The following is a 27,283-nucleotide window of genomic DNA, read 5'->3' as shown; positions in this document are numbered from 1 at the left end:
ATTCATGATAAAAAAAAAGTTTAATGACAAGAAAATATAAAACAATTTTCTATTAACAAGAAACATAGTATTTTCAGATAACATTTTTTAGTTTTAGTTGTTTTAACTTATTTTCTTAAGATTGTTTAAAAAAATAATTTTACAAATATAAAGAATTATTAAAAATAAATTACAACATATATATTTAAAAACATAAAAAATAAATTAAAAACATTTCAGATTTCTAAATAAACATTTGTTCTAGAAATATCAGATAATAATTTTATGAACAAATCAATTAAGTTTTCCACATATACAATAGAAGGCATTAAACCACTTGATGGGCATATTCAATGGAAGCTTTCATCCATATTAATTGAAGGCAAAATGTGTTAGCTCATAAACTAACCCAATATGCTTTCCCCTCTATTTATATGATTTGACTAGAAAAAGCATCAAGATGGATTACCTCCCTTCTTGGAACTAATCCATCGACTTTTCTCAATTAATGAAAATTTTCCTTTTTTAAAATAAATAATAAAATTTTCTTAATTTTTATATTTTATTTTTATGAAAATTTGACCTATATTTTTTATTTTCCATATGTTAAAAAATTAATTTAACTTTTATTTATATATGATGGAAATATTAGTACTTGAATTTCATTCCATATTTATAAATACAATCTCAAACTCACTTCTACCCTAATTATGGTTCTATTTATTCTTTGATAATTTTCACTTCAATTTGCAATTTATTTGGGATGAAAATTTGATTATTTATTTATTTATTTATATTTTTATAAATATCTCGAGTGGTACAACATTTAGGAGTGTTTGATAAAACTTAATACTTATAATTTAATAACTTAAATTAGTTTTAAATTAAATTATACTTAAGTTATTGACTCAAAACTTATTATTTAATTCTTATTTTAAGTATTAAAGTTATTTGATAAAATAACTTAAAATTTATTTTAAATTATCAAATTGACATATTTATCTTCATAAATTATAAATAAGGTAAATAAAATTGAACAACAATGAAAGTCGTGGAGTAGTAAAAACAATAGTAGAAATGATTATAACAAATAAGGGTAAAAATGTAAAATCAAAATATGCATATAAAAATAAATTAATTGTTTTTACTTGTATATTAATTTCAAATGCATATTCCATTTTTGCACCGAATTATGAAAATCCATGAGAAGTGATTGAAACTTATTATATGGATGAATTGTCATTTAAATAATCCGTTCGTGAATATTAAAGTTTATTATTTAAAGTTATTTTTAACTTTAACTCATGCAATTAAGTTATTTTAATAAACATGCTTAATTTATTTAATAATTTAAATTAAATTATTAAACTATTTAATAACACCACGTGGTGTAAATTTATTGTTGACCACCATCAAATATTTGAAGAACCATTTTACGATCTTGCATATGCCACTGACCAAATGAGTATTTTAATTTTTTTGCAAAATATTATAACCCATTATGGTTAATTTCTATTTACCATTTCAATTATAGTATATATAAAAAATAAAATCAAAGCATAATAGCCTTAAATTTTTATTTTTTATTTTCATTTTAAGGAGATAAATTTTGGGTTTCACCATCTTTGGATTTGACCAAAAGCTTATCTATAAAATTCAGGGGCGGCTGAAAACGGCGTCGTTGGAGTATTGCGATTTTGAACTTTTTAAGTGTAAGAAAAAGTCAAATACGTCAGATAAACGACGACGTTTCAACCCTGCCACTGTTCGTGCTGTTCTCAGTTGGGTGTGAATCGTAGCATCCTAGATTTTGAAAGGGTGGAATGTAAATCCGAAGAAGGAAAGCAATGAATGAAGCATCCGATAATATTGTTCTTCAAGAGAAAGAGCTCAAGCCTTGAGGCCTCTGTATTTCATTTTTCTCTGAGAAACTGAGCGAGAAAGCTCGAGAAAGAGAGAGAGAAAATATAAAAGGAGTCGAATCTGAAGTGCCAAATGCCTTTTTATTTTCTTCCTTTTTGAATATTCAAACATGGCAGACGATCTCTGTTTCTTCACCAAGGTTTGTTGATTCATCTCCTCACAAAATGGTATTCTATGAAGGAGCGAACGTGTATGGATTGTTTGGGTTACGAGTCCAGTTTTCAATTATTTTCTATTACTAGAAATTTGGTTGGCATGTGGTGTTGTCTGATCTAGGTGTTTGAATAATCAAATATTTTTTTCCAACGTTTCCGGGTTTTGTTTTGCTAATTCATTGAACTGAAGCAAACCCAGATTTCCTTTTCCTTTCTTCAGAGTCTGGTAGGATTGAGAATTTCAGCTTGAATCATTTGATTTTTGTTTTTGTTTTTTTTGTTTTGTTTTGTTTTTGTTTTTTTTTTTGTTATAAAATCAGTTATCATTATTTTTTTGTGGGTTATCTTCTAGTTAGAGAATGAGGGTATACATTTTCTAGCCCAACCAGATTGATTTTTTCTTTCTTTCTTCTTTTTTTTTATTTTTATTTTTATTTTTATTATTATTATTTTTTCCCTTTTCTCTACCCCTTTTTCATCATCTGGGTAGCTCAATCCGAATGGATTCCTATTCCTGCTTCTAGTTAGACTATTTATTAGTGCCCATGTCATATACCCCTTCTGATTTAACCCTTGTGTCCTTTGGGTTGCTCGATCAAATTGGATTATCGGTCTCAGGGTAGATAATTTCAGCAATACCCATGTCGTTTTTAAGATAATTTCAGCAATACCCATGTCGTTTTTTCTTGTGATTTGCCCATTTTAACTCTGGCCACCCTTGAATCACAGGATTCCTTCGTCTTCAAGGCTCCTAAGAAATCTCCATTGGTGTTGAGGATGATTGTTTTGGTGTTTGCAATGGTTTGTGGGGTTTATATTTGCTCGATCTGTCTAAAGCAAATTAGCACCACAGCCACAGCTGGGTTCCTAAATGTCGAATTGACTGAAAGGCCGTGTGAGAAGCCTAATATTGAACCATCAGAAGTTCGTTATGTGCACTTCCCGAAACCCATATCCTATAGCAGGTATGCCGATGTTTATATTTTTTGGTTTTGAATTTGAGTTCCATTTACATCATTATGATATGCTATTTGGCTGAATTATCAGGGCTGAATGTGCATGCAATCCTGTACGATATTTTGCCATCTTATCAACACAAAGATCTGGGAGCGGGTGGTTTGAGACCTTATTGAATAGCCATATCAACATTAGCTCAAATGGAGAGATTTTCTCTGTTAAAGTTAGAAGGAGCAATATTTCTTCAATCACAGAAACTTTGGATAAAATCTATAATCTAGACTGGCTCAGTAGTGCTTCCAAGAATGAGTGCACAGCTGCCGTTGGGCTGAAGTGGATGCTTAATCAGGTTAGCACTATTGATATGGTTAATTTATATCATTATTTTCCTTCTGGTAAATTTAAACCATTTAGTTAGTACTACTTTTGTTTGACGAGAGACCCCTTAGTTTGCATTTAGGATATTATATCTATGTGGCAGATGCTTATGTCTTAGGAGCCTCTTAAATTTTCCAGTATTTTCCATGACATGGAAAGCTCCATTCTAACTACTACTCTGGATCAGCAAACAAAGTTAGCATGTACAAATAACAGCCATGTTTATTTCTGCTTATTTTGTAATGCTACTATAAAGTTGGTATGGTCTAAACATAGTGGCCTGTTCAATGGTAATAAATTCTCCAATCAGGATTGCAGTAGCATTATGATGCTCATGTTTCTATACTGAGGAACTGGTACTCAAGTTTTTAACATGAGTTGTCTATGAGCTTCCTGATTCCTTCAGAGTTCCTATTTAACAAAGCTCCATGTTAGCTCTTTGCTAACTCCTTCCTCTGGAACCTAGTGTTGTTATACAAAGAAGTTAAGAGTAGCTGATCCAATCCCAATGACTCATTTCCAATTGTTGGCTTACAAGTAGGCCAAGTTAAGTAATTCATACGTGAGTCAGGATTGGATTGTTGCTAACTAAGCAGTACCCAACTTTTGTCTTCGGACTTGTCACAAGCCATAATTGAGACAGATGTGACTTGGCCAAGTCCTACCATTCTCGGTGGATACGATGAAACTAGGTTGGAACCTGTGTTTTTCAATATAATTAGTGAAAAAAAAAAACTCAAATGCGCTCTTTTCTGGGGATGCTTTTTTACTTTTTATTCCTTGGGTTTGCCATATATTTAGAATCAGAAAGGTAAAAATCAATACAGTGAAATGTAGTGAAATTATTCCAAGCATGTGATATTAGTACCTGCTACAAGGGCTGGATGTTTTTGTTTTAGAGATCACTTCTAGGAACAATCATGGAGTGTTTTAACTTTTATTAAACACATTAATTCATTTGATATGAATGTAAGGTTAATTGGTAATGGTCTTGGATAACTGTCATGATTATCCTGTTTGTAGCACCAAGGAGATTGGAGCTTTGTTTCTTATAGGTATCATTTTTATCCCAAAATGAGGAAACAGTAATCTTTTTATGTTGTTATGCCACGTAAGTTTTCCAGAAGCTGGCATGCTCTGCATGCCTCATTCATCGCATATTGTGAAAATATTTCTTGATAAGATAATTTTGCCTATTGTAAAAGACTTCAATGACATACTTTCCAAATTTACTATTGTATTGTGCCCTCATTTGGTAGTGTCAATATGCCTCATTTCCCTGTTTCCTTTCTGATAGAACAGATGTTGTGGCTTCTTATTATTCTCACAAGAAAATAATAAATGTTTCCTTTAGCTTATCCTTCTCTTTCCCAACTCTTTCTGGAGAAACAGACACAAATGAATCTGGTTGGCATTGACATTTGGGCAGTTGATGGTAGATTCTTTCTAGGGTTGCTAAAAGGAAACTTAGATGTATATGGTAATTCATTTCCTGGACATTATGAGCCAACTGTGTGGTCCTAGAGCAAGTTTTGATGTTTGTGAAGAGAATATACCAGATTCAAATGAAGTGGATGGATGTCTATTTAAAGGGTTAAAATATTTTACTTGGTTAACCCTGAGGAAAATATGGAGATTTCTTCTGCTGCTGTTTGCTTCAATGGAAACAGGAGTCTTGGAAGAAGTGGATGTTGATACTGGTGTTTGAATTCTTATGGTTGTGACTGATGTCCTATGTTGAGTATTTGAACAATATGGGACTATTAAGGGTGAATAACCAACCTACCCCCAAATAAAAGCAGCAGCCTATTTTGAGCAAAGTGTAAGTTATATTACAATGTGAACAAGATGGAAGTTTAACTTTTCTGGGAACTATCTTTCTAGATTAAGTTTTCCATGGTACTCAATAAGTGGTTGTTTTTGCTTGAAGAAGTGGGCAAAATATACTTGGAAAACAAAATATCCACAGAGGTTTACTATTACAACCTTGGCCATACTTCACTGATGAAATTAGATGTATTTTCCTGGGTAAATAGATTGAAAGATGTCCTTGGAATGCAGAAACAAATCAAGGGGGGGTGATAAACACATTAATGCAAACCATCATACAGCTAATTTTGGAAGAAACTATGGCAGTGAGAAAGGCTCAAACCCAATGAACTCTAAATTAAGTCAAAGCACCTCTTTTGATTGGGAAGCTGTCATTTAAAATCAGCTACTACAAGGAATTGGGCTAGTAAGACCACAGATTCAAGTAGATCTAAGTTTTCTTCTAGAGGAGACAAAGCTAATATTTTGTAAATACTCCTTTTTAGTGCTTTCAAAGGAGCATACTTTTCTAAGAGATGCCACTTGATTCCCCCTTCTCCAAAACATTTTAGTACCATATGCTCATCATTCAATCTCTAATAATTTCGGAGCTGGCCAAGGAAGGGTTGAACTCTTCCTTTTGATATTTTGTAGGCACACACGGTCTATATAGTAGTTAAGAAACCCTGCAGCTCAAACTAGCTAAACCTGCACTGTCACCCAAATGCCCGCATTCATATCTTATCTCTGTTATTGTCAGAATTTCAAGTTCAGCCCCCTACCATAGGTGTAGATTGCTGATTGTTTACTTGGATTGAGGAGTCCACACCAGACTGTCTTTCAGTGCATTTGGTTAGTACCTATAAAATACTGTCATGGCTTCCTTTCCCCAAACTAAACTTCGAATCTGAGTAACTAAACAAAACATTGATGAAATGTATTCATTTCTTCCTCCTTTTTTCTTTTGTTTTTTTTTTTTTGTTTTTTTTTTGTTTTTTCACAAAATTATCTGTTTAGAATTTTGGAATGATTGACATGCAAACCTTAGCAGTTTTTCCAAGTGGGCAGTCGGCAACCAATGGGCTTGCGATTTAGCATAGATTGCGCCTATTTCTACTCCATATTTTGCTCTGTCATTCCATTCTTTGTATATATGCATCAGTGTGCAGTCACTATTTGGTGTAAGTAACATGGCAATTGTGGAGTAGATAGCCGCCTATCTTTCAATAAGTATGCTTTTCCCGCCTTTTCTATGATTGTTTTGTCAATGAAACAGTGCTTATGGTTGCCTGGAATGATTAATGCAGGGATTGATGCAGAATCATAAAGAGATAGTAGAATATTTCAACACGAGGGGTGTTTCATTGATTTTCCTCTTCAGAAGAAATCTGTTGAGGAGGATGATTTCAATGCTTGCCAATTCTTATGATCGAGAAGCCAAGCAACTAAATGGAACCCACAAGTCTCACGTACATTCACCTCGTGAGGTCTGTCTTTCTACTTCCCTCCTCTCACACACACATGCCTTCATATGCAAGTTATTGAACTCAGTAATGGTTTCAGGCTGAGATACTTGCCCAATATAAGCCATCGATTAATGCAACTTTGCTGATACGGGATCTGAAGCAAGTAGAAGATACAGTTGCCAAAGCTTTACAGTACTTCAATAGCACCAGACACACAATTTTCTACTATGAGGATGTGATAAAAAACCGCACGGTGAGACAAACTACTTCAACTCAAACCTGATCTCATCCTTCAGATAAAACATAATGCGCATCATCATTACAAAAACCACTGTTCTCATTGTCTTACTGCAGAAACTGGTTGATGTTCTGAACTTTCTTAAAGTTCCACAAAGGGATCTTAGGAGTCGCCAAGTGAAGATACATAAAGGGTCGTTATCTGAACAGGTCGAGAACTGGGACGAAGTCCTAAAGACTCTCAAAGGAACCCAGTATGAAAGCTTCCTCCACGCTGATTATCAAATATGACTTCACCAAATCTGAGCTTGAGCCCCTGTGACAAATGTAAATAGCACATTCTCTGTCCTAATTATTTATTTTCCAGTCACAGGAGCCAAACACCCAGCAGGACACCCTGTCGAAATTTTGTCTGCAGCACTTTCATGTGTTGCCTTGCCCCCTAGCTTCAGTTTTCCACGTCCCAATTATTATTCAATTGATTCATTTTTTTTACCCACTTTTCATGGATGGACTCTGGTTTTTCTTCCACCTGATCCTCAGAGAAAGTTTGTTTCCTGTTACCCTTTTGTTTTCCTTCAATTCTGTGTAAAATTCAGAAGAGAAAGCATAGATTTTTCATAGATTGTAAGAAAAGGTTGTGTCATACGCGGTCTTAGTAAAGAAGAAGCCAATGGAGGGTCCAAAGGGACATGGTTGACTCGCAAATGAAGGACAGTTGAGGTGCCTAACAGCCCTTATTTGACTGGACTTGGTCTGACAGAGTTCCTCATTGATCAATGAAAGCAAAAGGATGCCACTTTTCAATCATTCACATGTCTCCTTCGCAAGATAATTTGAAAAAAAAAAAACCCAATTTATAAATTAAACAATTAATTAAAAAAGGCATGCATGCATGCGTAAAGTTTTATTTATTTAAAATAAAATAAAATATTTAATTAGTAAATAAATAAAATAAATGAAATAAATTTTACTCCCTTCATTATAGAAAATTTGACTAGAAAAGAAAAACGAAAAATTGTGAAGAAAAATGAAAATATTTTGGAAATTGAAAGGATGAAAAAGTCGTCGGTAGGATACCCGGTCTTAAACGTGCGGCACTATTTTACACCGTCCAATGAATCATTGCAATCGAATCAAGGGCTCAGATTAATAATAAAAATCCTCTGTTAACGAGACAACACGGGAAAAGAAATACATAAGCGGTGGGGTGCCAAAGACGAGGGCCCACACGAGTATCTGTAGGGCAAAGTGACAACCGTGGATTACACGGTCATCAGAATCAACGGCTAGAAAGCAATATCGTTATAAACTATGTGAAAATCAAGATCCACAGGCTCGCTCTTTATATCCCTCTCCCACAACACTTTGTTTCCCTCTTTGGCCCTTTCTCTCTCTACTTTCCTCTCTACAATTCTGCAAATTCCCGAGTGGTAGAGAGGAGAGAGATCAAGAAGAGGGTGACGATGCAGACATCGAACGGTGGCGATATGAGCCAAGACCATCAACAGTGGATGCAGCAGCAGCAGCAGCAGCAGCAGCAGCAGCAGCAATGGATGGCTATGCAGTACCCTGCGGCGGCTATGGTGATGCAGCACCAGATGATGTACCCGCAGCATTACATGCCTTACCATCACCCTCAACCTCCACAGCAGTACCAGAATCAGCCACCTCAGCACCAGATGCACGGATCAACCGACGAGATTAAAACCCTCTGGGTCGGGGATCTCCATCAATGGATGGACGATAATTACCTCCGTACTTGCTTCGGTCACACCGGCGAGGTTAAGGTTTCTTCTTTTTCATTTTCTTCTTCGGTCTGGATGTGGTTGTGTTTGGTTGCAAGAATGGGCAGAAATCAGAGGCGCAAATGACCAAATCTCATAATTTGGTTGGAAACGGGTTTGGATTTGGATTTCATATTGAAAAGATTTCGAATAAGTTTTAGGTTCTGGGTCAAGGTTTTCGCTATCCACGGATGTGGAATTTTCAATCAAATCTGTTTCTTAGCAACCTTGCGCGGCCTTTATCTCAGGACTTTATTCTATATAACGAGTCATTAGATTGTGTTTGATGGTTGAAATGATTATGTGAAATAACAAGCAATATGCCATTATTGGTTTTGATTTGTTGACTGAATTAAGTTCCAATTTAAGGTTGATTGTATTAATGAAACAACAAAAAACATTGATATAAATGTTAGATTTTGTGTGTTTAAAGAATGTTTCTGTAACTGTAAATAGTGGCTTTTTGTGATGTGTATTAGACACATTTATTTTATAAATAGACTTCTGGTGTTTGGCTTTTCAATAGAAGTGCTATATATAGTCAAGTCTTTTAAGATTTATGAATGGATTTGGCTGTGGGCTGGGGATGTTTTTCATGAGCTTGGAATATTAGGTACAGTAATTGGTTTCGTAGCAGCGTGAATGTATTTGAGTTTTACATTTTTTTTTAATTTCTTGTAATGTAAGTTCGTGAATTTTTGCATCCGGATCACATTTGTATATGTTCAAAAATTACATCCAAATCCTTGATAATGCCGATATACATCATTAGGAGTGTGTGCAAAATAGCCCTTCAGTAAACAACTGAAATAAACTCCATAATCTGTATGCCTTAGTTGTTAAAGGCTAGGCCCAAGGCGCAACGACTCCTTACTTCTGGTGCCTTGCTTGGCAATGAGCTGGCCTTGTTGAAGAGGCCTGCTTTGTTTACTTTCTTTCTTATTTCTTAACACTTTTATTTTTTAAATTTCTAATCGTGTATTGATTTTATATACTCCACCTCAGTTCAGCTGTCTGCCTTTAAATCAATCTTCCTTAGATTCTTGCATCCAGTCTTTCCCTATGTTGGTGTAAAATATTGATGCTGCACTCTTCCTCCAAAGCATGTCCCTCCAGCTGGCAGATCCTGCAGAAGAAGGCGACTGGAGAAACCCTTGTAGCACTACCTCCCATGATTAATTAAGCATAGAGAGGAAACCTAATCACAGAAACTGAATGCCCCTTTTTCTCTCAGGGTTTCCCTCTTTCTCTTGGATGACCTCAGCTTCAATATGGTTATAGGATCTAACTATAGTTAGCAATCATGCATAAGGCATTTGGGAATGCGATATGCAGGCCGTGTTCTCAAAAAATACAGATGTTCAGCCTAACGTCTCTGTGAACATGAATGTTACCCATTTTAGACTTTGTTCAGACATGAAATAATGACTGACATTTTCATGAAATCTTGCTGCTCTAGATTAGATTCTTGGTCACTCATATGGCATGATCTAAGTGGAAAATAAGGTGGTGCTTGCTTCACATGTGCCTGAGAAAATGGCAGGCACCTTCATCCTAAGGGCTGCATATTTAGAATTTTGATATAAGCTCTCTCCCCTGATCAAAGCCTCAAAAGTGTGATGCTTAGAGTCCAAAATATTGACAAAAGCCACAGCAATCTATCCTCATTAATACATTGTCTTGGTGACTTCCCCTTTCCTTTAATGGCTGTTTTTTGATATGGAATCCCATTGACTGCAGTACATCTCCAGTTCTATGCTTGTTGCTTGCAATGGAGAGTAGAAAGTGACAAGCTCATCAGCAAAGTACTTGAACGGTTCATCATTGAGTCCTCAGTCCTAATTTTTTAGATGATTTTGGTGGTTGATTTATGTGATTCTAGATTTCTTCCTTAAGACACATGTTTTCTTGGGTGAGATTGCTTCCAAATTTGAAACCTTTGCACTTGCATATATAATTGAATGTGAGATAATAGTTTGCATCTGACATTTGTACTTGTCAGTTTGTATCTACCACATTTGTTGTGAATCGTTGAATATACCATTTCTGACTTGCGGATACATTCTGATAACAAAGACAATCATCCATCCATTTTGGCCGTTTAATATTTCCCAACCAGCACATTCTGCTTTCAATTTTTTACACCATGCCCAAGCTTGCTCACTTTTGGTGTTATGAACTCTGCAGGTTTCTTCCATAAAGATAATTCGTAATAAGCAGACTGGACAGTCTGAGGGATATGGATTTGTTGAGTTCTTTTCGCGTGCTACAGCTGAGAAAATTTTGCACAGCTATAATGGAACCCTAATGCCAAATACAGAGCAGCCCTTTCGCCTCAATTGGGCAACTTTCAGCACGGGTGATAGACGTACTGATGCTGGTTCTGATCTGTCTATATTTGTGGGAGATCTAGCTTCAGATGTTACAGATGCATTATTGCAGGAAACTTTTGCTACTAGATATCCATCTGTTAAAGGTGCAAAGGTTGTCACTGATTCAAACACTGGCCGCTCAAAAGGTTATGGTTTTGTTAGGTTTGGTGATGAAAATGAGAGGTCAAGGGCCATGAATGAAATGAATGGCATCTATTGTTCAAGTAGGCCCATGAGAATTGGTGTGGCCACCCCCAAGAAGGCATCTGGTTATCAACAACAGTATTCTTCACAAGGTAATACCATTCTCTGAGTGTTAAAATCATATTGCAATATCTTTGATCTGTGAGTTTTACATAAAGTACATTTGATTTTTTTGTTTTATGCTGATTGATTCTCTCCATAGCTGTTTGTCTTGTATACTTTGCTGCATGATTTACATATAGATAAGTCCTTTCCAGAACTTCTACTTTTTCTGAACTTGGAATACTTCCTCTTCTTTCTGTATTTTGCCAATTGCATATCCGCATATTCTTCTTAATTTGAAGTGCTGAACCTGCTTTTGTAGATGATTAAAATTGTAGATCGGAAAGGAGTTGATTTAATGCCTTTACACATCTGATCTGAATTTGACCAAAAAATTTAACTATATTTTCTTCAATTAGCTTTGGTTTTGGCTGGTGGAAATGCATCAAATGGTGCAGTGGCCCAAGGTTCCCAGGCTAATGGCGACTCAACTAATACAACAGTGAGTTCAGCTCTCCCCTGATGCATTTACTAGCACAAATTCTATTTATTTCATTAATCCATGTTCTATTGTAGATATTTGTGGGAGGACTTGACTCTGAGGTCACCGATGAAGATCTCAGGCAGTCTTTCTCTCAGTTTGGTGAGGTTGTATCTGTAAAAATACCAGTTGGAAAAGGATGTGGATTTGTACAATTTGCTAACAGGTACACTTTTTTTATATTGTTAAATTCCCAGTTTGTCTACCTATTTGTTTCCTTTTTTAATTAAACAGAGTAGAATATACAGTGTAAAATTATGGCCAAGAGTTTACATTTGTATTAGCCTGCCATTAGATATTCATTCAATATCATTTATGAGTATTATCTTTCAAATTTAATATTCACTATTTATGTTAAGTAAAATGTTGGAAAGTAAAAGGAATATAATGGATGCTGCAATTACTCTTGATGTGTGGCTCAAGTGGTAAATGTTTGGCGGTAATGGGAGAAGTTGAAAGAGTGGAAAAGGCCTTTCTTAATAAAAATAATTTGGGTAATGTTTTAACATGGATTTGATAGGCGCATAACCTTCCCTGTTTGTTGTCTTTGTTTACAGAAACAGTGCCGAGGATGCACTACAGAGATTGAATGGGACTGTTATTGGCAAGCAGACTGTTCGTCTATCATGGGGCCGTAATCCGGCAAGCAAGCAGGTAATTGCACTTTCCATCTAGATTCCTAATGAAGGTTCCCTTAGTCAACTAGAGATTATTCCTCCATCTCACTTTTAGTTATTCTATTCTGGTCTGCGGTAATGACTATAGTCTATGATAACATATTCTGGAAATATACTCTCGTTTTTGTTGTCAAGCAATGAGGTTTACTTTGTATTGCACGAGAATCAATAATTTGCATCAATGATTCCTAAGTGAAACAAGTTGCATTTTCTCATTGATTTGTTTTTCTTTTCTTTTCTTTTTTTTTTTTTTTTTCACATTTGCTTTCTATCATCTTGCTCTTATCCTTGGATTGTGCCTTATTTGATTGTTTGAACTACATTGTAACTTGGCAGTGGAGAAATGATTCCAATAACCAGTGGAATGGGGCATATTATGGAGGGCAGGGGTATGGTGGCGGCTATGGATATGCAATGCCACAGAATGATCCAAACATGTATGCTGCAGCTGCAACTTATGGTGCTTCTTAGCATGGGTACGCCAACCATCACTGGCAATAAACCAAGTTTTACTGGGACAGACTTTTAAATTTTAGTTATCGAAAAAACAAAGACAAAGTTTGATAGAATTTAATTGGTTCCAAGTTTGTAGTGTGATGAATTTTTGTAGCTGGATTCAATTTTGACATCTTGTAACCATTGTTAGGATGTTATTTTAACCGTCCTTCAGAAATTTGAGGTATGCTGTGATGCTTTGCTGAGTAGGCTATGGATGAAACAAAAACCCTAGTAACAGGTGATGGATGAAGCAAAAAATGATCTAATTCCATGTGCTTCTCCTCCATCATTGACATGGACCTACAAGCATGTCAGATAGACGGGGGTTTCTTATTTGGGCTCTTTTCAATTATACGAGTCTAATAATTTGTACTTCTTTGTATTGTTTATTGAGATTGCACCGTGTGAAAGTAAGGACCTGTTTGGGAATGTTTCACCTTTTGGGTGGTAGAACATGCTTTGTGATTTTGTGAAAACAGTGGGGGGCTGGAAGCTTCATGCTTCTCCTCCTCTCACTATGAGGTTTCTTTGAGCGTATACTCTTCCTGTAATGCATGTATTGCTCTTCTTCTTCCTTTTTTTCTTTTCTTTCAGTTGTAGAATCATTGTTTTTGTTGTCGAACAAAAATTAAAGGGGCGGAAAACACATCTTTGGTAGTTCAATTTTGGGAATAAATTGTTTTAAAAGATTAAGACACCGTGCACTTCATACATTATTTTATTTTTAAAAAAAGTAATTTTTTTTTTTTGAAAAGATAAGGTTTTATTTGCATATACTTCTTATTTTATGTTTTTTTTTTAATATTTTTTATATTTTAAAATAAAAATAATTTATCTTAAAAGAAAAATATTTTAAAAAATTAAGATATCAAAAAATTCTCACTTTCTCAAATTAAAAAATTATTTAAAAAAAGTTGGGATAAAACTAAAAAGTAAGTACATTAAAATAGGATAAAACTTTAAAAATAAGAAGTACATTAAAATAAGTTAATTTTTGCGTGGATGATGACGCTAACTGATTCGGATTCAACGGTGACGAAAGACATTGAATGAAAAAATTAAAAAAAGATCAAGTTGTTTAGACAGTTGAGGCAAAAATAAAAGAAGAAAAAAAAAACAAAAAAGGAAAAAGGGGAAGAGACAAACGGTGTAAAGCCATGATGGGAGGGAGATGTTCAATCATGGTTTGCTTTTCAAGCACATGCATTTGCTTTCTTCATCCACCCTATCTCCACGCGCCTTTCCCAGCACGTGGCTTAGGCTTCCGTTGCTTTCCATTTGTTTTTTGGCATAGGGTTCTTCTGGGAAAACGTTCACACCTTGGATTCTATGTGCTTACCATTTTTTATTCAAAAAAATAAACCTTTTTATTTAAGATAATAAGCTTTTTTAATACTTGTATTTTTTTTAATGGTTTTTAAAAATTATTATTTTTTCTTATACTTATAAAGTCCTTATTATTTTCTGTTTTTTGAAAATATAAATCAGAAAATATTTTCAAGCAGCAACCCATTTTAATTGTAGGTGGTTGAATTTATAATTAATTTGGGGTAAGTATTTTTTGTGATTTAATAATATTCTCTATAAATTCTAAGATGTTATTTGATCTGATTTTTAGAATTTATGAACACTTTTTAATTTAATAAGAATTCTTATATTTATTTAATTAATTTTATTAAAAAAAATTCGTGATTTAAAAAAACTATTTAATATAAAAAAATAAAAAATTTAAGGGCTTGTTTACGGATCATTTTTTAGAATAGTTTTCTATTTTTCAAAATAAAAAAACATAAAAAATACATTTGACAATAAAAAAATATTTTCTGTTATTAAAAACAGAAAACACGACGCTTTCAAATAATATCTTTTAGTTATTATTATTATTTTATTTTCACTTATTTTATGAGAACTGTTTTAAATAATAATTATATAAATATGTAAAATGATTAAAAATAAAACACTAGATATAAAAATTATTTAAAAAAATAAAAATAAGTTAAAAACATTTTATATTTCTAAACAAACTTTTGTTCTTTAAAATTTAAAAAATGATTTTCAAAAACTATTTTTTGGAATTGTTTTTGAAAAGTAATTACCAAACAAACCCTAAATTTTCTTTGAATTTATTAAAAAATTTAACACTTGGCTCCGAGCATGATTTGAACTTTTATCAAAAAAAGGTAATAGAAATATAGTATCAATATACAAATGAAATTAAGATATAAATAAATTACGATGGATCAAAGTTTAAGGTTAAGTTTAATTATCAGAAAGTGCTAATGAAAAGAAAAAAAGTGAAAAGGAAAATGATTTTTTCATATTTAGTTTTACTATAATTTTCTTAAAAAAAATTAAATATAATTAAAATTAATTAGAAATATATACATTTTAAAATTATTTAATATTTATATAACGAAGAAAATTAAGTTTGAAAAAATATATAAAAATAATTTATTAATTTTTAATCTATTTTCTATTTTTCTTCAATTTTTTTCCCTTTACTTTTTCTCTTTATTTTTTTTCCCTCAAATTTCCACGGGAACCAAACATAACTTAAATGAAAAGTAATTCGACTTGAATTATATATCCTATTGATACCATCTTTAGTCCACTTTTTAATCTTTAGCAAGAAGAGTGTAAAGCACATGCTAGGAAATCTCGTGGATTAAAGCAGGTCGCGCATGTCATGTGCAAACCGTGACCTTTGGACCACCTTCCTTTTTATTTATTTCTTTTTTTTTTTTTTTTTTTTTTGAAATATAATATTTTTCCTTAACAAGCCAAATAACTTAGCAATATTTATCTTATCTATTTAAAGATTGAAGTGATTAACAATAGTTTATAGCGCTGCATTATTTGATGTGACAAGTTATGCAAGCAAATGAAGTACAATCATTTTGAGTCATATTTTAGTACTTGAAAATGGTAATAATAATAATACCCCATTCAATGGTATCAATAATGCATTAAAATAATTTTTTAATGTAAATATTTTAAGAAAATAAAAAAATGTCATTAATTTGATTAAATATTTACTTATTATTAAGAGTCTGTTTGACAATAATTTAAAAAAATGTTTATAATATTATTAACATTTGAAAATTTTTGACATTTTAATATTAGAAAAGTTAAAAATACTTTCTAAAATCAAAGTTAAATGCTCTCTTAAGTGTGAATCGTGAAATGTTAATAGTAGTGACATTTTCTCTTTTGGCATCAATGAAAATGTCGGAGGTATTTTTAATAGTATGTTCTTGTAAAACAGAATATGAGAAAAAGAAAATGTTCAGGTATTAAAATATTACTTATCAAATTTCATTTACGGATTGTTGAATGTATATGATAAAATTAAGTTTTGTTAAATAAAGATACAAATAAATAATATTAAGTATAAAATAAATAAATAAAATATGGATACAAATAAATGAAACTTAGGATGCACGCATGATATCACTAAATTAGTGATACTTCTTCAATACAATATCGAAAAAAGTTATTTAATACTATAACTTGATATTATGAAAAATATTACTATATTATAAAAATTATAATTAATGTTCCAAAGATATTGTTAAGGATATGATCAAGATGGACCCAAGTATGAAATCCAAATAGTATGTTCTTCCACTAACTAATAAGCTCAAATAGAAAGACAATGGGAAAGAGAAAAAAGAGGCCTTGGAAAAAGCATGTCTCCCATTTCTTTTAATAACTTTATTACATTATGTGCCTCCCACCAACACTAAACAGCAGTGAGACGACAACTACTATTTACTCTCTTACTAAAAAGTCTACACCTCCATCACATATGTCCAGCCTTTATTTCAATTTCTTGTCCACAGCAGGCCCCATGGATTTAGCAAAGGACCAATCCAAATTCCTCATAAAGAGAAAGCATTAGAAACTGCAGAGAGAATCTTTGAACACCATTGGTGGAAGACATTTTCAATTCATCATCAACCATTGGGAAAGGCCACTGAATTTGATACAATTATCATCATCAACAAATGGGCAGCTAAATGTACTGCATAAGAAAAGAAAAAAAGATAGATATAAGAGAAGTCCCTGATTCAGTACAGTGGAGGTGAGGCTTCATTTCTTCTCTGCAATGCAGTACTACAACTTGTTCATTCTTCTTGTTTTGGTGCTCCTTCATGGCCTTAGCCATGGATTGGGGATTGATCAAGCGAGTAGGCTGAGGGCTTTGAGAGGTAAAAGACTGGGGGGAGAGAGGAGCTCTGATGATGGAAGGTGGGAAGTGTTGGATATGGAGGATGAAGGGTTTTTTGATAGTGGGAAGATGGAGGATGATCTGATTGAAGGTGGACTCCCTGGTCAGCCATCAGGGGTGTTGTTTAAGCAGTATTCTGGTTATGTAACTGTCAATGAACTCAAAGGGCGAAACCTTTTCTATTATTTTGCTGAGGCAGCTGAGGATCCATCATCTAAGCCTCTGCTTCTGTGGCTGAATGGAGGTGAACATTCTCTCAACTCCTACCTCAGACTTTATTCAGTGCTTGTCTGAAGCTGGCTGCTTTTATATGTACAGGGCCTGGTTGTTCATCCCTTGGAGTAGGTGCCATGGTGGAGATTGGACCTTTTGGGGTTAAACCAGATGGCAAAACGCTCTATTTAAGACCGTATGCCTGGAACAAAGGTAGGTGAATTTGGTCATTGCTGAATCTTCAGCTTATTTTGCTTTGAATTTGATTGTGGCTGAGCCTTGGTTCTGTAAATGCAGTGGCAAATACTCTGTTCTTAGAGTCTCCAGTAGGTGTTGGGTTCTCATACTCTAATAATTCCTTCGAGTATAATGAAAATGGCGATAAACGGACTGGTGAGTGATTGTGTGCTTAGATATATCGAACAAATCCGAGCCAGGCTCTGCTGTTGTGCTCTATTTCTAATGTTTGTCAGTGTTACAGCTCAAGACACATACGCCTTCTTGATCAATTGGTTCAGAAGATTTCCCCACTATAAGAATAGGGACTTCTATATCATGGGAGAGAGTTATGCAGGTATGAAATTGAAATCCTCCTTAGTCAAGTTTTCCACCTTGTGTGCAGCTCATATGAAAACCAAATTTTCTTGCAGGTTTTTACATTCCAGAGCTGGCTGATACAATCATCAGGAGGAACATGAAGGCAGTCTCTTCCTCTATCATCCACCTTAAAGGGATTATGGTAAACAGACATTTCCTCAAAAGTACTCTAAACTTCTGTCCTGTTGCTTACTATATTCTGTTGTGGTAATTGATGTAGATTGGGAATGGGATAATGAACGATATGACGGACAACAGAGGATTCTACGATTATCTTTGGAGCCATGCCTTGATTTCTGATAAAACCCATCAAGGACTAGTCGAATACTGCAAGTTCCCCGACAGCTATGAGTGTAAGAAGCTTGAAGATCATATTGAGTTGGAAGTTGGATTGATAGATTTTTACAACATATATGCCCCAGTTTGCCTTCGCGCCTCAAACTCTTCGAGAAAACCGAAACGCCATGGAGGGTTTGATCCCTGTGAAGCAGATTATGTCCTGAGATATCTCAATCTTCCTCAAGTACAAGAAGCTTTGCATGCCAACAGAACCAAAATACCTTATGCTTGGGAAGTTTGCAGGTTTGAAATCTTAATCTTCTTTATGATTATCTAGTATGTACTTCTCTTGAACAATAATTAACAGAAATGACATATTTTTTTGAAAACTTATACGAAAGATTAAGCAGGAAATTCATTATAAAATCTCCATTAGAAGTTGTTCTTTCCCAAAAACTACCTACCATCCCAACTAAGTCTTTTTCCCCTCTTGTGTAATGTACCAGCTCTGTGATCACTTCTTGGACGGACAGCCCATCAACCATGTTTCCGATATACAAGAGGCTAATTTCCTCTGGTCTTCAGATACTAATTTACAGGTAACCGGATTTCCAAATATTGTCCTCTGCTATTCCAAATATTATCTTATGTTTCTGCCTGATTCTCTGGATTTGGGGACAGTGGTGATGTGGATGCAGTTGTATCAGTTGTTGGCACCCGGTACTCCATTAATGCCTTAAACCTTAAAGTCATCAGACCTTGGCATCCTTGGTCGGAGAGCACAAAAGTGGTATGCTTTTATTTTACTTTATTTTTTTGAAGTGTTTTTTTCCTCTTGATGGGCAGTTTGGTTGCCTAGAAAACAAAGAAAGAGGAAGAGAAAAAAGATTGGAATCTTACTGAGATGGTTGATAATTGCAGGTGGGTGGATACAGGGTTGTTTATGAGGGACTAACGTTCGCAACAATTCGAGGGGCAGGGCATGAAGTCCCAAGGTTTCAGCCCCGCAGGGCTTTTGCTTTGATGGAGTCCTTTGTAGCAGGAAAATAGTGGGTGTGCTCCTCTGCTTCATCTTTTTCTCACCATGAAGAAATCAATGAATCTGCTTTATGTTACATCTATGATTAGAAATTTTTTTTCCTTTGAAAGGAAATGTTGGAGGTATAAAATTGTGATTTTGCCTTTGCTGGATTTAAATTATATGCTATTTCGAACATATTTCATTTATCTTAAATAATTTTAAAATACATCAAATTTTAATTATTTTTTTATATTTTTATAATGAAATTAAATATAAAAATTTAATTTTAATATTTTTTTCTTATTTATTTTATGGAATCAAACATAAATAATGATTTTTTTTTTTTTGCATTGAGACTTTTTTTTGCAAATGGAAGTAGAGACAAATGAAATTTGAAGAAAAATTAATGAAGAAAAAAACAAGTTTATCATAAATTTTGGTATTGTTTTTTAACTCAGATATTTGTTCTCTAAAAAAGAGTTTTTGAGAGTTATTTTAAAAAAATAAAGATTAATTTCATTTACCCTTTTCGAGGTTTTGGATAATATATTTAACTTCCGTTAGTTTGAAATTTTATCATATATATATTTTTATTATTTTTATTTATTTATTTATTTTTACTTAAATAAAAGAGATATTCGATAGAATTTCAAATCAATGAGACCAAACATATTCAACCAAAACATTAGAAAAATGAAGTAAAATTAACCTAAAAAATTAATTATATAAATATAAAAAATAATTTAAAATAAAATATTATAAATAAAATTTATTTTAAAAATGTAAAAGACAAAGTAAAAACATTTCTGATTCTCAAACAAATTATTTATTTTATAAAATATCACAAAAACGTTTTCAAAAACTATTTTTGAAGCCACTTTCAAATAAGGGTTAATGGACTATGATCCTAAAGCATGCCTAACAGACATGTTATTTCCACGTTAAAATTAAGTGGGTGGCCCACTAACCTAGTGTTTAACCAATTAAAAGAATACCCAAAATATTTAAATTGTTATAAATATATTTATCCTTTGATGGAGTGGGTAAATTATAATAATAATATTATTATTATTTGGAATAAAAGCAGTTATTTGAATAATACGTTTAGAACGGTTTTGAACGTGTATTCTTAGCCCTCTTCTCTTATCAATAAGATATATATACAGAAACCTCTTCATGTACGGTGAGTGCTCTCTTCCATCAATTACAGAAAACAATTCTGTGTATTAAAGTTTGATAAGAAGAAGAAGAGATCAAGGATTTAAGATCTATAAATTGAAGGGAATCTCTCATGACTGCGTATTCTTTAAACAGTATGTAATCTATTTTAATTTTATTATTTTTATTTTTTGAGATGAGTTTGAATTCAATGATCTGAAATATTGTGTGTTAATTTCCGTGTTAAATCTCAAGAAGACGGAGATCGGAAATGGAGAATATTCATGTCCTATTTTTTTTCAAAAAAGAAAATTTATATTATTAGAATTGGGATGGTAGAAAGCTTGTAAAATGGAAACTAATAAATAAATAAGAAATTCAAAATTAGTGATTGGGCTACTTGGGTCTACTGGGCCGCCAAGTTCAGCCTAGCCTACCAAGCCATGCCAGCCTAAGACGCATAGTGATCATATGTGTCGGGCTGGGCCAGTCCTTGGAAGGACCGAGCTAGACTGTTGCGGCGTTGCCTACCCATCCGACTTTCGCCCACTGCCGCTCAGGGACGACACGACTGCATAATGATCAATCCGAAGAATTTTGGGCTAAAATGATCTTTCACACCAACAAAATATAAGATTATGGAGTTTACATGCAAATTCCCCGTTAAAATATATATATTTTAAGCGTCGCTCCAAACTATTCTCCCTTTAACCACCTCTTTTATTATTTTTAAAATAAAATCATTTAAAATTATAGCAAAAAATTATGGTGTTAATATAAATTTAGAAACTAAATGTTAATGTAATAATTCGTTTTCAATCGTATAGATATTATTCGCTCTACGTCAAACTGAGTTTTCACGACTTTAAAGCATTGACTATAGGTTAAGAGAAGTCTATATATATATTGTATTAAAAACTTTCTTTTCCGTCCAATTCTCGACCTCGATGTGAAAGTTTGTTTGTTTGGTCCTATAATCCTATGGAGCATAACGGAATGTTGTATTTGCATAATGGATATTTATGATGTCACATATCGGATATGAGAATCCCGAGAAAAAGTTTTTTACGTTATATAAGTATGAATTTTTTTTTTAACCTTGTAGACGTGTTTTTAAACTCATAGGTCCATTTGGGTTTAAAGTGCACAATATCTATACAGTTGGGTCACATGTTTTCAGAATCGGACTAGTGATTGAACCAGAAAAGTTACCGATTCATGGTTCACAAGTTGAATGATTGAATCAATGACGTCATAAATAATAATTTATATATTATATAAAATTTGAATAATTATAATAAATTAAAATTATATATAATTAAATTTTTTAATAAAATTTCATTTTTATATTTGACATATCAAATTAAATGATGAAGAGAAATATAAATATATTAATATTTTAAATTTTATTAAATAGAACATTTATAATATTTAAATATAAAGATATATTTAAAATGAAAAAAATATAATATTTAATTTTATTTGCATGTCTTTTGTATTTTATTATTTTAAAATTATTATATTAATTAATTTATATTATTTTTTTAATTACATTATATAATTACTATAAAAATAAATGTGAAAGTGTTTTATACTTTTATATAATAAAAATTTGAAAAAAATATATTAATTTTGTTATATATTTTTATTTTCAAATATAATACAATGAAGAAGTTTCATAGCTTAATAGTTAAGTTTCAATTTTTACACCTGAAGGTCCCAAGCTTCAAAAAAAAATTCTTTCTCACTAACTAATCCCACATAAAAAATGGATAAAAATATATATAGGGATTGTGGGATATAAAAGGCATGCAAGAATCATTAACTTGTAACACTAAAAGCTTATTGGGCTTGATGACAAATGGGTTGAATTGGCTCCCCATAGATCGATCTAGTTTCTTTAAGGATATATTGTCGTTATTTTTTTGTCTTAAAAAAAGTTGAACCGACCAATTTGTTCAATCTAGCTATTAATTCGTCCAATTTGACCCTTCAACTGGTCTGATTTCAATTGAACCCTAACTCAATTAGTTGGACTGAATTGGAATCGTGTTGATCAAACTGGTCTGATTCTAGTTGAACCCTTGACCAACTCAATTAGTTGGATTAAACTGGAATCATGATTGACCAACATTTAGATCGATCGATCAGTCCAATCTAATTTTTAAAACCATGATTGGGTGCATGTAAGTTTGATATGATGACATCCCATGCAATAAGTTTATACAACTACATTAATAAACTAATATAAAATGAAAGATGCCAATCAAGGTTATCAAATCATGTTTCCATAATCTATTCGTTGAAACACGACCAAGTCATGATATCAATAAGACATCATACATATATATTATTAAAATTAAAAATAATGTTAAGAATTAGAAATCATAAGTATAAATAATTAATAATTCAAAAATATTTGATCACTTTATCTTTAAGATAAGAACAAAGAAATGATCTAGATAGAAAGACGATGAATTGGGTTTTAAAATTCTATAGGAGCCGTTTCCATAGCCCAATTCAAACGGACAACTTGGTGTGCTGCTACAAATATTTTGGACCCCCATTTCATTTTTTGTGGCTTTATTGTAATGCACCGGCATGTACAATTTTGACATTATACATTTTCCAGAAGTAGCAGAAATCTATAATAATTTTTATATTCACTCTTATTTGACCAAAAAAATAATTTAACATAATTATAAAAATTTCAAAATAATACAAATTACTATAATAATAAAATTATAAATAAATAATTTACGATATCATCCTTAAATAATAAATGTTATATTTGTTCTATTTTTATATACTTAAAATAAAATATGTTAAAGCTAATAATTTGATAAATAATAAATTGGTAAACCTAAATCAAATTAAAGAAAGAAAAAAAAGAACAATTCAATTACATTTGATGATAAATTTCTTATAATTATAAAAAATTAATTGTGTCAAATGCCTACGAGAAAAAGAAAAAAAAACAAATATAGTACCTCATAAGGTGATAGAATTCAAAGTAGCATATATCCAAACAAGTAAATTAAATGGACCATTTTATATTCATCAAATATGCAATATACTAAACCAAAGGTCTATTATGTCTTTTGCTCGTGGTCAATTTCTAAGTTTTGAAACTTTTTCTATTTAAGTACCAAATGTGAGGCTTATCTTTGCGAGCCATGACATAACACAAGAGGCATAAAATAACAAAATTGGGTTCAAGAGCCAGGCAATAAATAATCAAACTAACCATGGGAACTTCTAGGCATGCATATATATAGAATTAGCCGGCTGATTACTCACTAGCCATCCGATCCTTGTCCAACTCCCCAACTTCTCCTCTTCGTTGTCTTCTATATGGATCTGAGCCAGAGCTGATATGTTTGTATTAGCTGTGTAAGTGCTTCTGATAATTAAAAACAAAATAAAAATCCAAAAGCATAGTTTCAAGGAATAAAAGCGCTTTGAGTACTCCTCAAAACCCCAGCATTGTTAAGGTGCAAATCCAACAAGAATAGACACAAAACGATACTAACAACAGTTTATGAAAGACCCTCGTGTGCATCAAACCTCACATTCAGGGGATTGCCTTGGTTCTATAAATAGAAACCCACATCAATGACAGTTTGTGTGAGAGACTCCCATAGCAAATATGAAGGCTGCGTTCTTTCTGATATTAATTTCTCTTACTTGCCTTGTTGCCCTGGTGCAATGCCATGGAGGGAGCAGATATGATCTGCTAGGGAAACTTATGCAGGCTCAAAGGTCGAAGAGGCAGTCAGAGGGTCACTCAATTGAGTCTATGTCCACAGAGTATTCACCAGTCTATATGGGGTCTCAAGATGGGTTGAAGGATGGTGATAGGATCCAAGCATTGCCAGGGCAACCCAATGGGTTGAATCTGGATCAGTACTCGGGGTATGTCACTGTTGACCCTCAGGCTGGGAGAGCACTCTTCTACTACTTTGTGGAGTCTCAGAACTCTTCTTCTAAGCCTCTTGTCTTGTGGCTTAATGGAGGTAACTGTTATATCACATGGTTGATATGTGTTTTCTTGATCAGCTTCATCATTCAACTAGCATAATCATGTATAAGTGTGGCTGATGTTAGAATAGAAACACATTTGTGGAAGAACACAAATATAAATCCTAAAAGCATACAAGATTTTAGAGTCTATTTGATAGTGATTATAAGAAACGTTTTTAATATTTTTAGTACTTGAAAATTTTTATCATTCAAATGTTATAAATGCTAGAAACGTTTTCTAGAATCACTTCCGAACGTACTCTTAATATGATTCTATAAATCAAAACTATATATAATATTTACTAGATGATAAAGAATATTATAAAATAAAAAATAGAAACTACTTTGGGGTGCTAAAACATCTCATGGTTCTCTATTTTTTGTATCATAAGCTCTTTTGTCATGTTAAATGTCTTATGCTCTTCCTTGCATCCTAATAAGGCCTTTTATTTCCTCGGTATTTCTTATTATTCCTCACATCTATACATCATGTATAATCTTTATATACTCACATTTCTTGTAACTTTTTCTCTGGTGACCCAAATAAACTTAGATTAGGAATTTGAGAAAGCTTCCAGCATGCCACTCCATTAACATCCCTCCGAGAACCCTTTTTTCATTTTTTTTTTTGTCTTTCTGTTGAGCAGGACCAGGATGCTCCTCTTTAGGATCTGGGGCAATGATGGAGCTGGGGCCATTCCGAGTCAACGGTGATGGCAATACTCTCTCTTACAACGAATACGCATGGAGCAATGGTGAGTATACATCCTCAAATTTCTTATTCAACTCACCAGTCATTCTTTCAGAATAAATTAACAATTTTACAAAGCCTGCAATTAATTTCTTCCTTCTTTTCTTTTTGGTTTGAAATTCAGTGGCAAACATCCTCTTCCTGGAGTCTCCTGCTGGGGTTGGATTTTCTTATTCAAATACGACATCAGACTACGACAAAAGTGGAGATAAGCAGACTGCTGAAGACAACTACACCTTTCTTCTGAACTGGTTGGAAAGGTTTCCTGAGTACAAAACCAGAGATTTCTTCATCACCGGAGAAAGTTATGCAGGGCACTACGTGCCTCAGCTCTCCCAGAAAATCCTTCAAAACAACAAGATCACCAACCAAACTGTCATCAACCTAAAAGGAATCGCTGTAAGTCCACATGCTTGAAGGCTTCAAGCCTGAGTATGAATCAAAAATGAAGAGAACTGACATGAATATACTTCATAAATGTGCAGATAGGGAATGCATGGATAGACTATGAGACAGGACTGAAGGGAATGTACGACTTTTTCTGGACACACTCTCTAATATCCGATGAAATCAATGAGGGAATCAACTTAAACTGCAATTTTTCATCTGAGACAACAATCTCGGATGTCTGTGAACAATATCTTGATGCTGCAGATGCAGCTGTAGGCTATATCTATATATATGACATATATGCTCCCTTATGCTCTTCATCCTCAAACAGTACCCGACCGGTATAGTTCATTAAATCTACTCAACATCGTACAATTCTCTTCTTTGATTTTTAATTTCTCCTTCATTATTATATGGTTTGATGCTCCAAACAGATATCAGTATTTGATCCATGTTCCGAGGACTACATCCAAACTTACTTGAACATTCCTGAAGTGCAAAAATCTATGCATGCAAACGTCACGAATATCCCAGGTCCATGGGAGTCTTGCAAGTATATATTACAACCCCTTATATACTCTGAGCATTTCGCAAAAATTAAAGCAGATTATTTCGTCCATTGTTTGATCTAATTTGTAAATCAATGCAGCGACGCTATTTTCTACGGTTGGAAGGACATGCCATTGACAGTGTTGCCAGTGATTGAGGAGCTCATGGTCAGTGGGATAAGTGTTTGGATCTATAGGTAAGTGGTACATTATGCATGATCTTCCTTATGCTATGTTTGGTTTTTAAAAGATTTGAGAGAGAGTATGAGGAAGAAAAATGGAAAAAAAAAATTAAATTAATAAATTATTTATATATATTCTTTCAAACTTATCCAACTTAATTTTTTTCTCTTTTACATAAAAATTAAATAATTTTAAAAAAGACATATTTTTAATTAATTTTGATTATATTTGATTTTTTTTATATAACTTTCATGCTATAATCAAACATTTTTTTCTTAGTACTATTTAGAATTAAATATAACCTTAAATTTTGTATACAGTGGTGACACAGATGGTAGAGTGCCAACAACATCGACCCGCTACTCCATAAACAATCTTGGAACATCGGTTAAGACTCCATGGTACCCCTGGTACACCCAAGGCGAGGTAAGGATCCATCGCCTATCTTGCTTCTCTATTCCCTAAGGAAACCAGAGGTCCAGAACCAATTCTAACAGTCTATTTTTCTTGTCTTAAGGTCGGCGGATATGCGGTAGGATACAAAAACCTATCATTTGTGACCATAAGAGGAGCTGGACACTTTGTTCCAAGTTATCAACCAACCAGGGCTCTTGCCTTCTTCTCATCCTTCTTGGCCGGAAAGCTTCCATCTGCAGATGAACCCTAAACAAAGAAATTCATCACTAATTGAATTTCCTTTTTATTGTTCCATGAATTACATTACCAGAATTTTTTTTACTTAATTACATATCCCGTTATGATTCAAATAAGAACAAAAGTCCAAATTGTGCATGGCACCCAGTGAGGGACTATTCAAATGGATAAATTTATCAATGGTGTGCTCAACAAAAATTGTCGACACCA

At 33.1% G+C, this 27,283-nt stretch overlaps 4 protein-coding genes across 5 annotated transcripts; all 4 read left to right on the top strand.

Moving 5' to 3' along the window:
- The first annotated feature begins 1,677 nt into the window (after nt 1-1,677).
- On the top strand, nt 1,678-7,467 carry LOC100253782 (uncharacterized). Its single transcript, XM_002285003.5, has 6 exons — nt 1,678-2,041; nt 2,787-3,022; nt 3,105-3,363; nt 6,509-6,688; nt 6,765-6,920; nt 7,022-7,467. The coding sequence occupies exons 1-6, from the start codon at nt 2,012-2,014 to the stop codon at nt 7,193-7,195; spliced, it is 1,035 nt and encodes a 344-aa protein (XP_002285039.1). The 5' UTR covers nt 1,678-2,011; the 3' UTR covers nt 7,196-7,467.
- Nucleotides 7,468-8,034: 567 nt separating this feature from the next.
- LOC100258930 (polyadenylate-binding protein RBP47) lies at nt 8,035-13,454 on the top strand. Of its 2 annotated transcripts, none has more exons than XM_010649471.3 (6): nt 8,035-8,688; nt 10,879-11,359; nt 11,729-11,811; nt 11,886-12,016; nt 12,408-12,504; nt 12,864-13,454. In XM_010649471.3, exons 1-6 carry the CDS (start codon nt 8,371-8,373, stop codon nt 12,996-12,998), a joined length of 1,245 nt encoding a protein of 414 aa, XP_010647773.1. In that variant the 5' UTR covers nt 8,035-8,370; the 3' UTR covers nt 12,999-13,454. The 2 variants fall into 2 exon arrangements, with proteins under 2 accessions (XP_010647773.1, XP_002285031.1); XM_002284995.4 differs by having other exon boundaries at nt 8,035-8,694.
- A 3,240-nt stretch (nt 13,455-16,694) lies between these two features.
- LOC100264100 (putative serine carboxypeptidase-like 23) lies at nt 16,695-19,561 on the top strand. Its single transcript, XM_002284986.4, has 9 exons — nt 16,695-17,500; nt 17,575-17,682; nt 17,767-17,862; nt 17,951-18,043; nt 18,120-18,208; nt 18,287-18,648; nt 18,852-18,944; nt 19,027-19,135; nt 19,267-19,561. Exons 1-9 carry the CDS (start codon nt 17,134-17,136, stop codon nt 19,393-19,395), a joined length of 1,446 nt encoding a protein of 481 aa, XP_002285022.1. The 5' UTR covers nt 16,695-17,133; the 3' UTR covers nt 19,396-19,561.
- Nucleotides 19,562-23,566: 4,005 nt separating this feature from the next.
- LOC100248712 (serine carboxypeptidase 1) lies at nt 23,567-27,283 on the top strand. Its single transcript, XM_002281952.3, has 8 exons — nt 23,567-24,540; nt 25,195-25,302; nt 25,423-25,697; nt 25,784-26,029; nt 26,123-26,241; nt 26,338-26,433; nt 26,740-26,845; nt 26,937-27,283. Exons 1-8 carry the CDS (start codon nt 24,174-24,176, stop codon nt 27,084-27,086), a joined length of 1,467 nt encoding a protein of 488 aa, XP_002281988.1. The 5' UTR covers nt 23,567-24,173; the 3' UTR covers nt 27,087-27,283.

The sequence above is a fragment of the Vitis vinifera genome, chromosome 3, assembly GCF_030704535.1.
Source record: "Vitis vinifera cultivar Pinot Noir 40024 chromosome 3, ASM3070453v1".
In the NCBI taxonomy this organism is placed as follows: domain Eukaryota; kingdom Viridiplantae; phylum Streptophyta; class Magnoliopsida; order Vitales; family Vitaceae; genus Vitis; species Vitis vinifera.
This window is presented reverse-complemented; position numbering and strand designations above follow the sequence as displayed.

Coding starts and splice junctions, on each gene's coding strand:
- LOC100264100 (XM_002284986.4), top strand. CDS start 17,134: ATGCAGTACTACAACTTGTTCATTCTTCTTGTTTTGGTGCTCCTTCAT. Junction 17,501..17,574: donor GCTTCTGTGGCTGAATGGAG/GTGAACATTCTC, acceptor TTATATGTACAG/GGCCTGGTTGTTCATCCCTT. Junction 17,683..17,766: donor ACCGTATGCCTGGAACAAAG/GTAGGTGAATTT, acceptor CTGTAAATGCAG/TGGCAAATACTCTGTTCTTA.
- LOC100248712 (XM_002281952.3), top strand. CDS start 24,174: ATGAAGGCTGCGTTCTTTCTGATATTAATTTCTCTTACTTGCCTTGTT. Junction 25,303..25,422: donor CGAATACGCATGGAGCAATG/GTGAGTATACAT, acceptor TTTGAAATTCAG/TGGCAAACATCCTCTTCCTG. Junction 26,434..26,739: donor ATAAGTGTTTGGATCTATAG/GTAAGTGGTACA, acceptor TTTTGTATACAG/TGGTGACACAGATGGTAGAG.
- LOC100253782 (XM_002285003.5), top strand. CDS start 2,012: ATGGCAGACGATCTCTGTTTCTTCACCAAG. Junction 3,364..6,508: donor TGAAGTGGATGCTTAATCAG/GTTAGCACTATT, acceptor TGATTAATGCAG/GGATTGATGCAGAATCATAA. Junction 6,921..7,021: donor ATGTGATAAAAAACCGCACG/GTGAGACAAACT, acceptor GTCTTACTGCAG/AAACTGGTTGATGTTCTGAA.
- LOC100258930 (XM_002284995.4), top strand. CDS start 8,371: ATGCAGACATCGAACGGTGGCGATATGAGCCAAGACCATCAACAGTGG. Junction 8,695..10,878: donor GTCACACCGGCGAGGTTAAG/GTTTCTTCTTTT, acceptor TGAACTCTGCAG/GTTTCTTCCATAAAGATAAT. Junction 11,360..11,728: donor ACAACAGTATTCTTCACAAG/GTAATACCATTC, acceptor TTCTTCAATTAG/CTTTGGTTTTGGCTGGTGGA.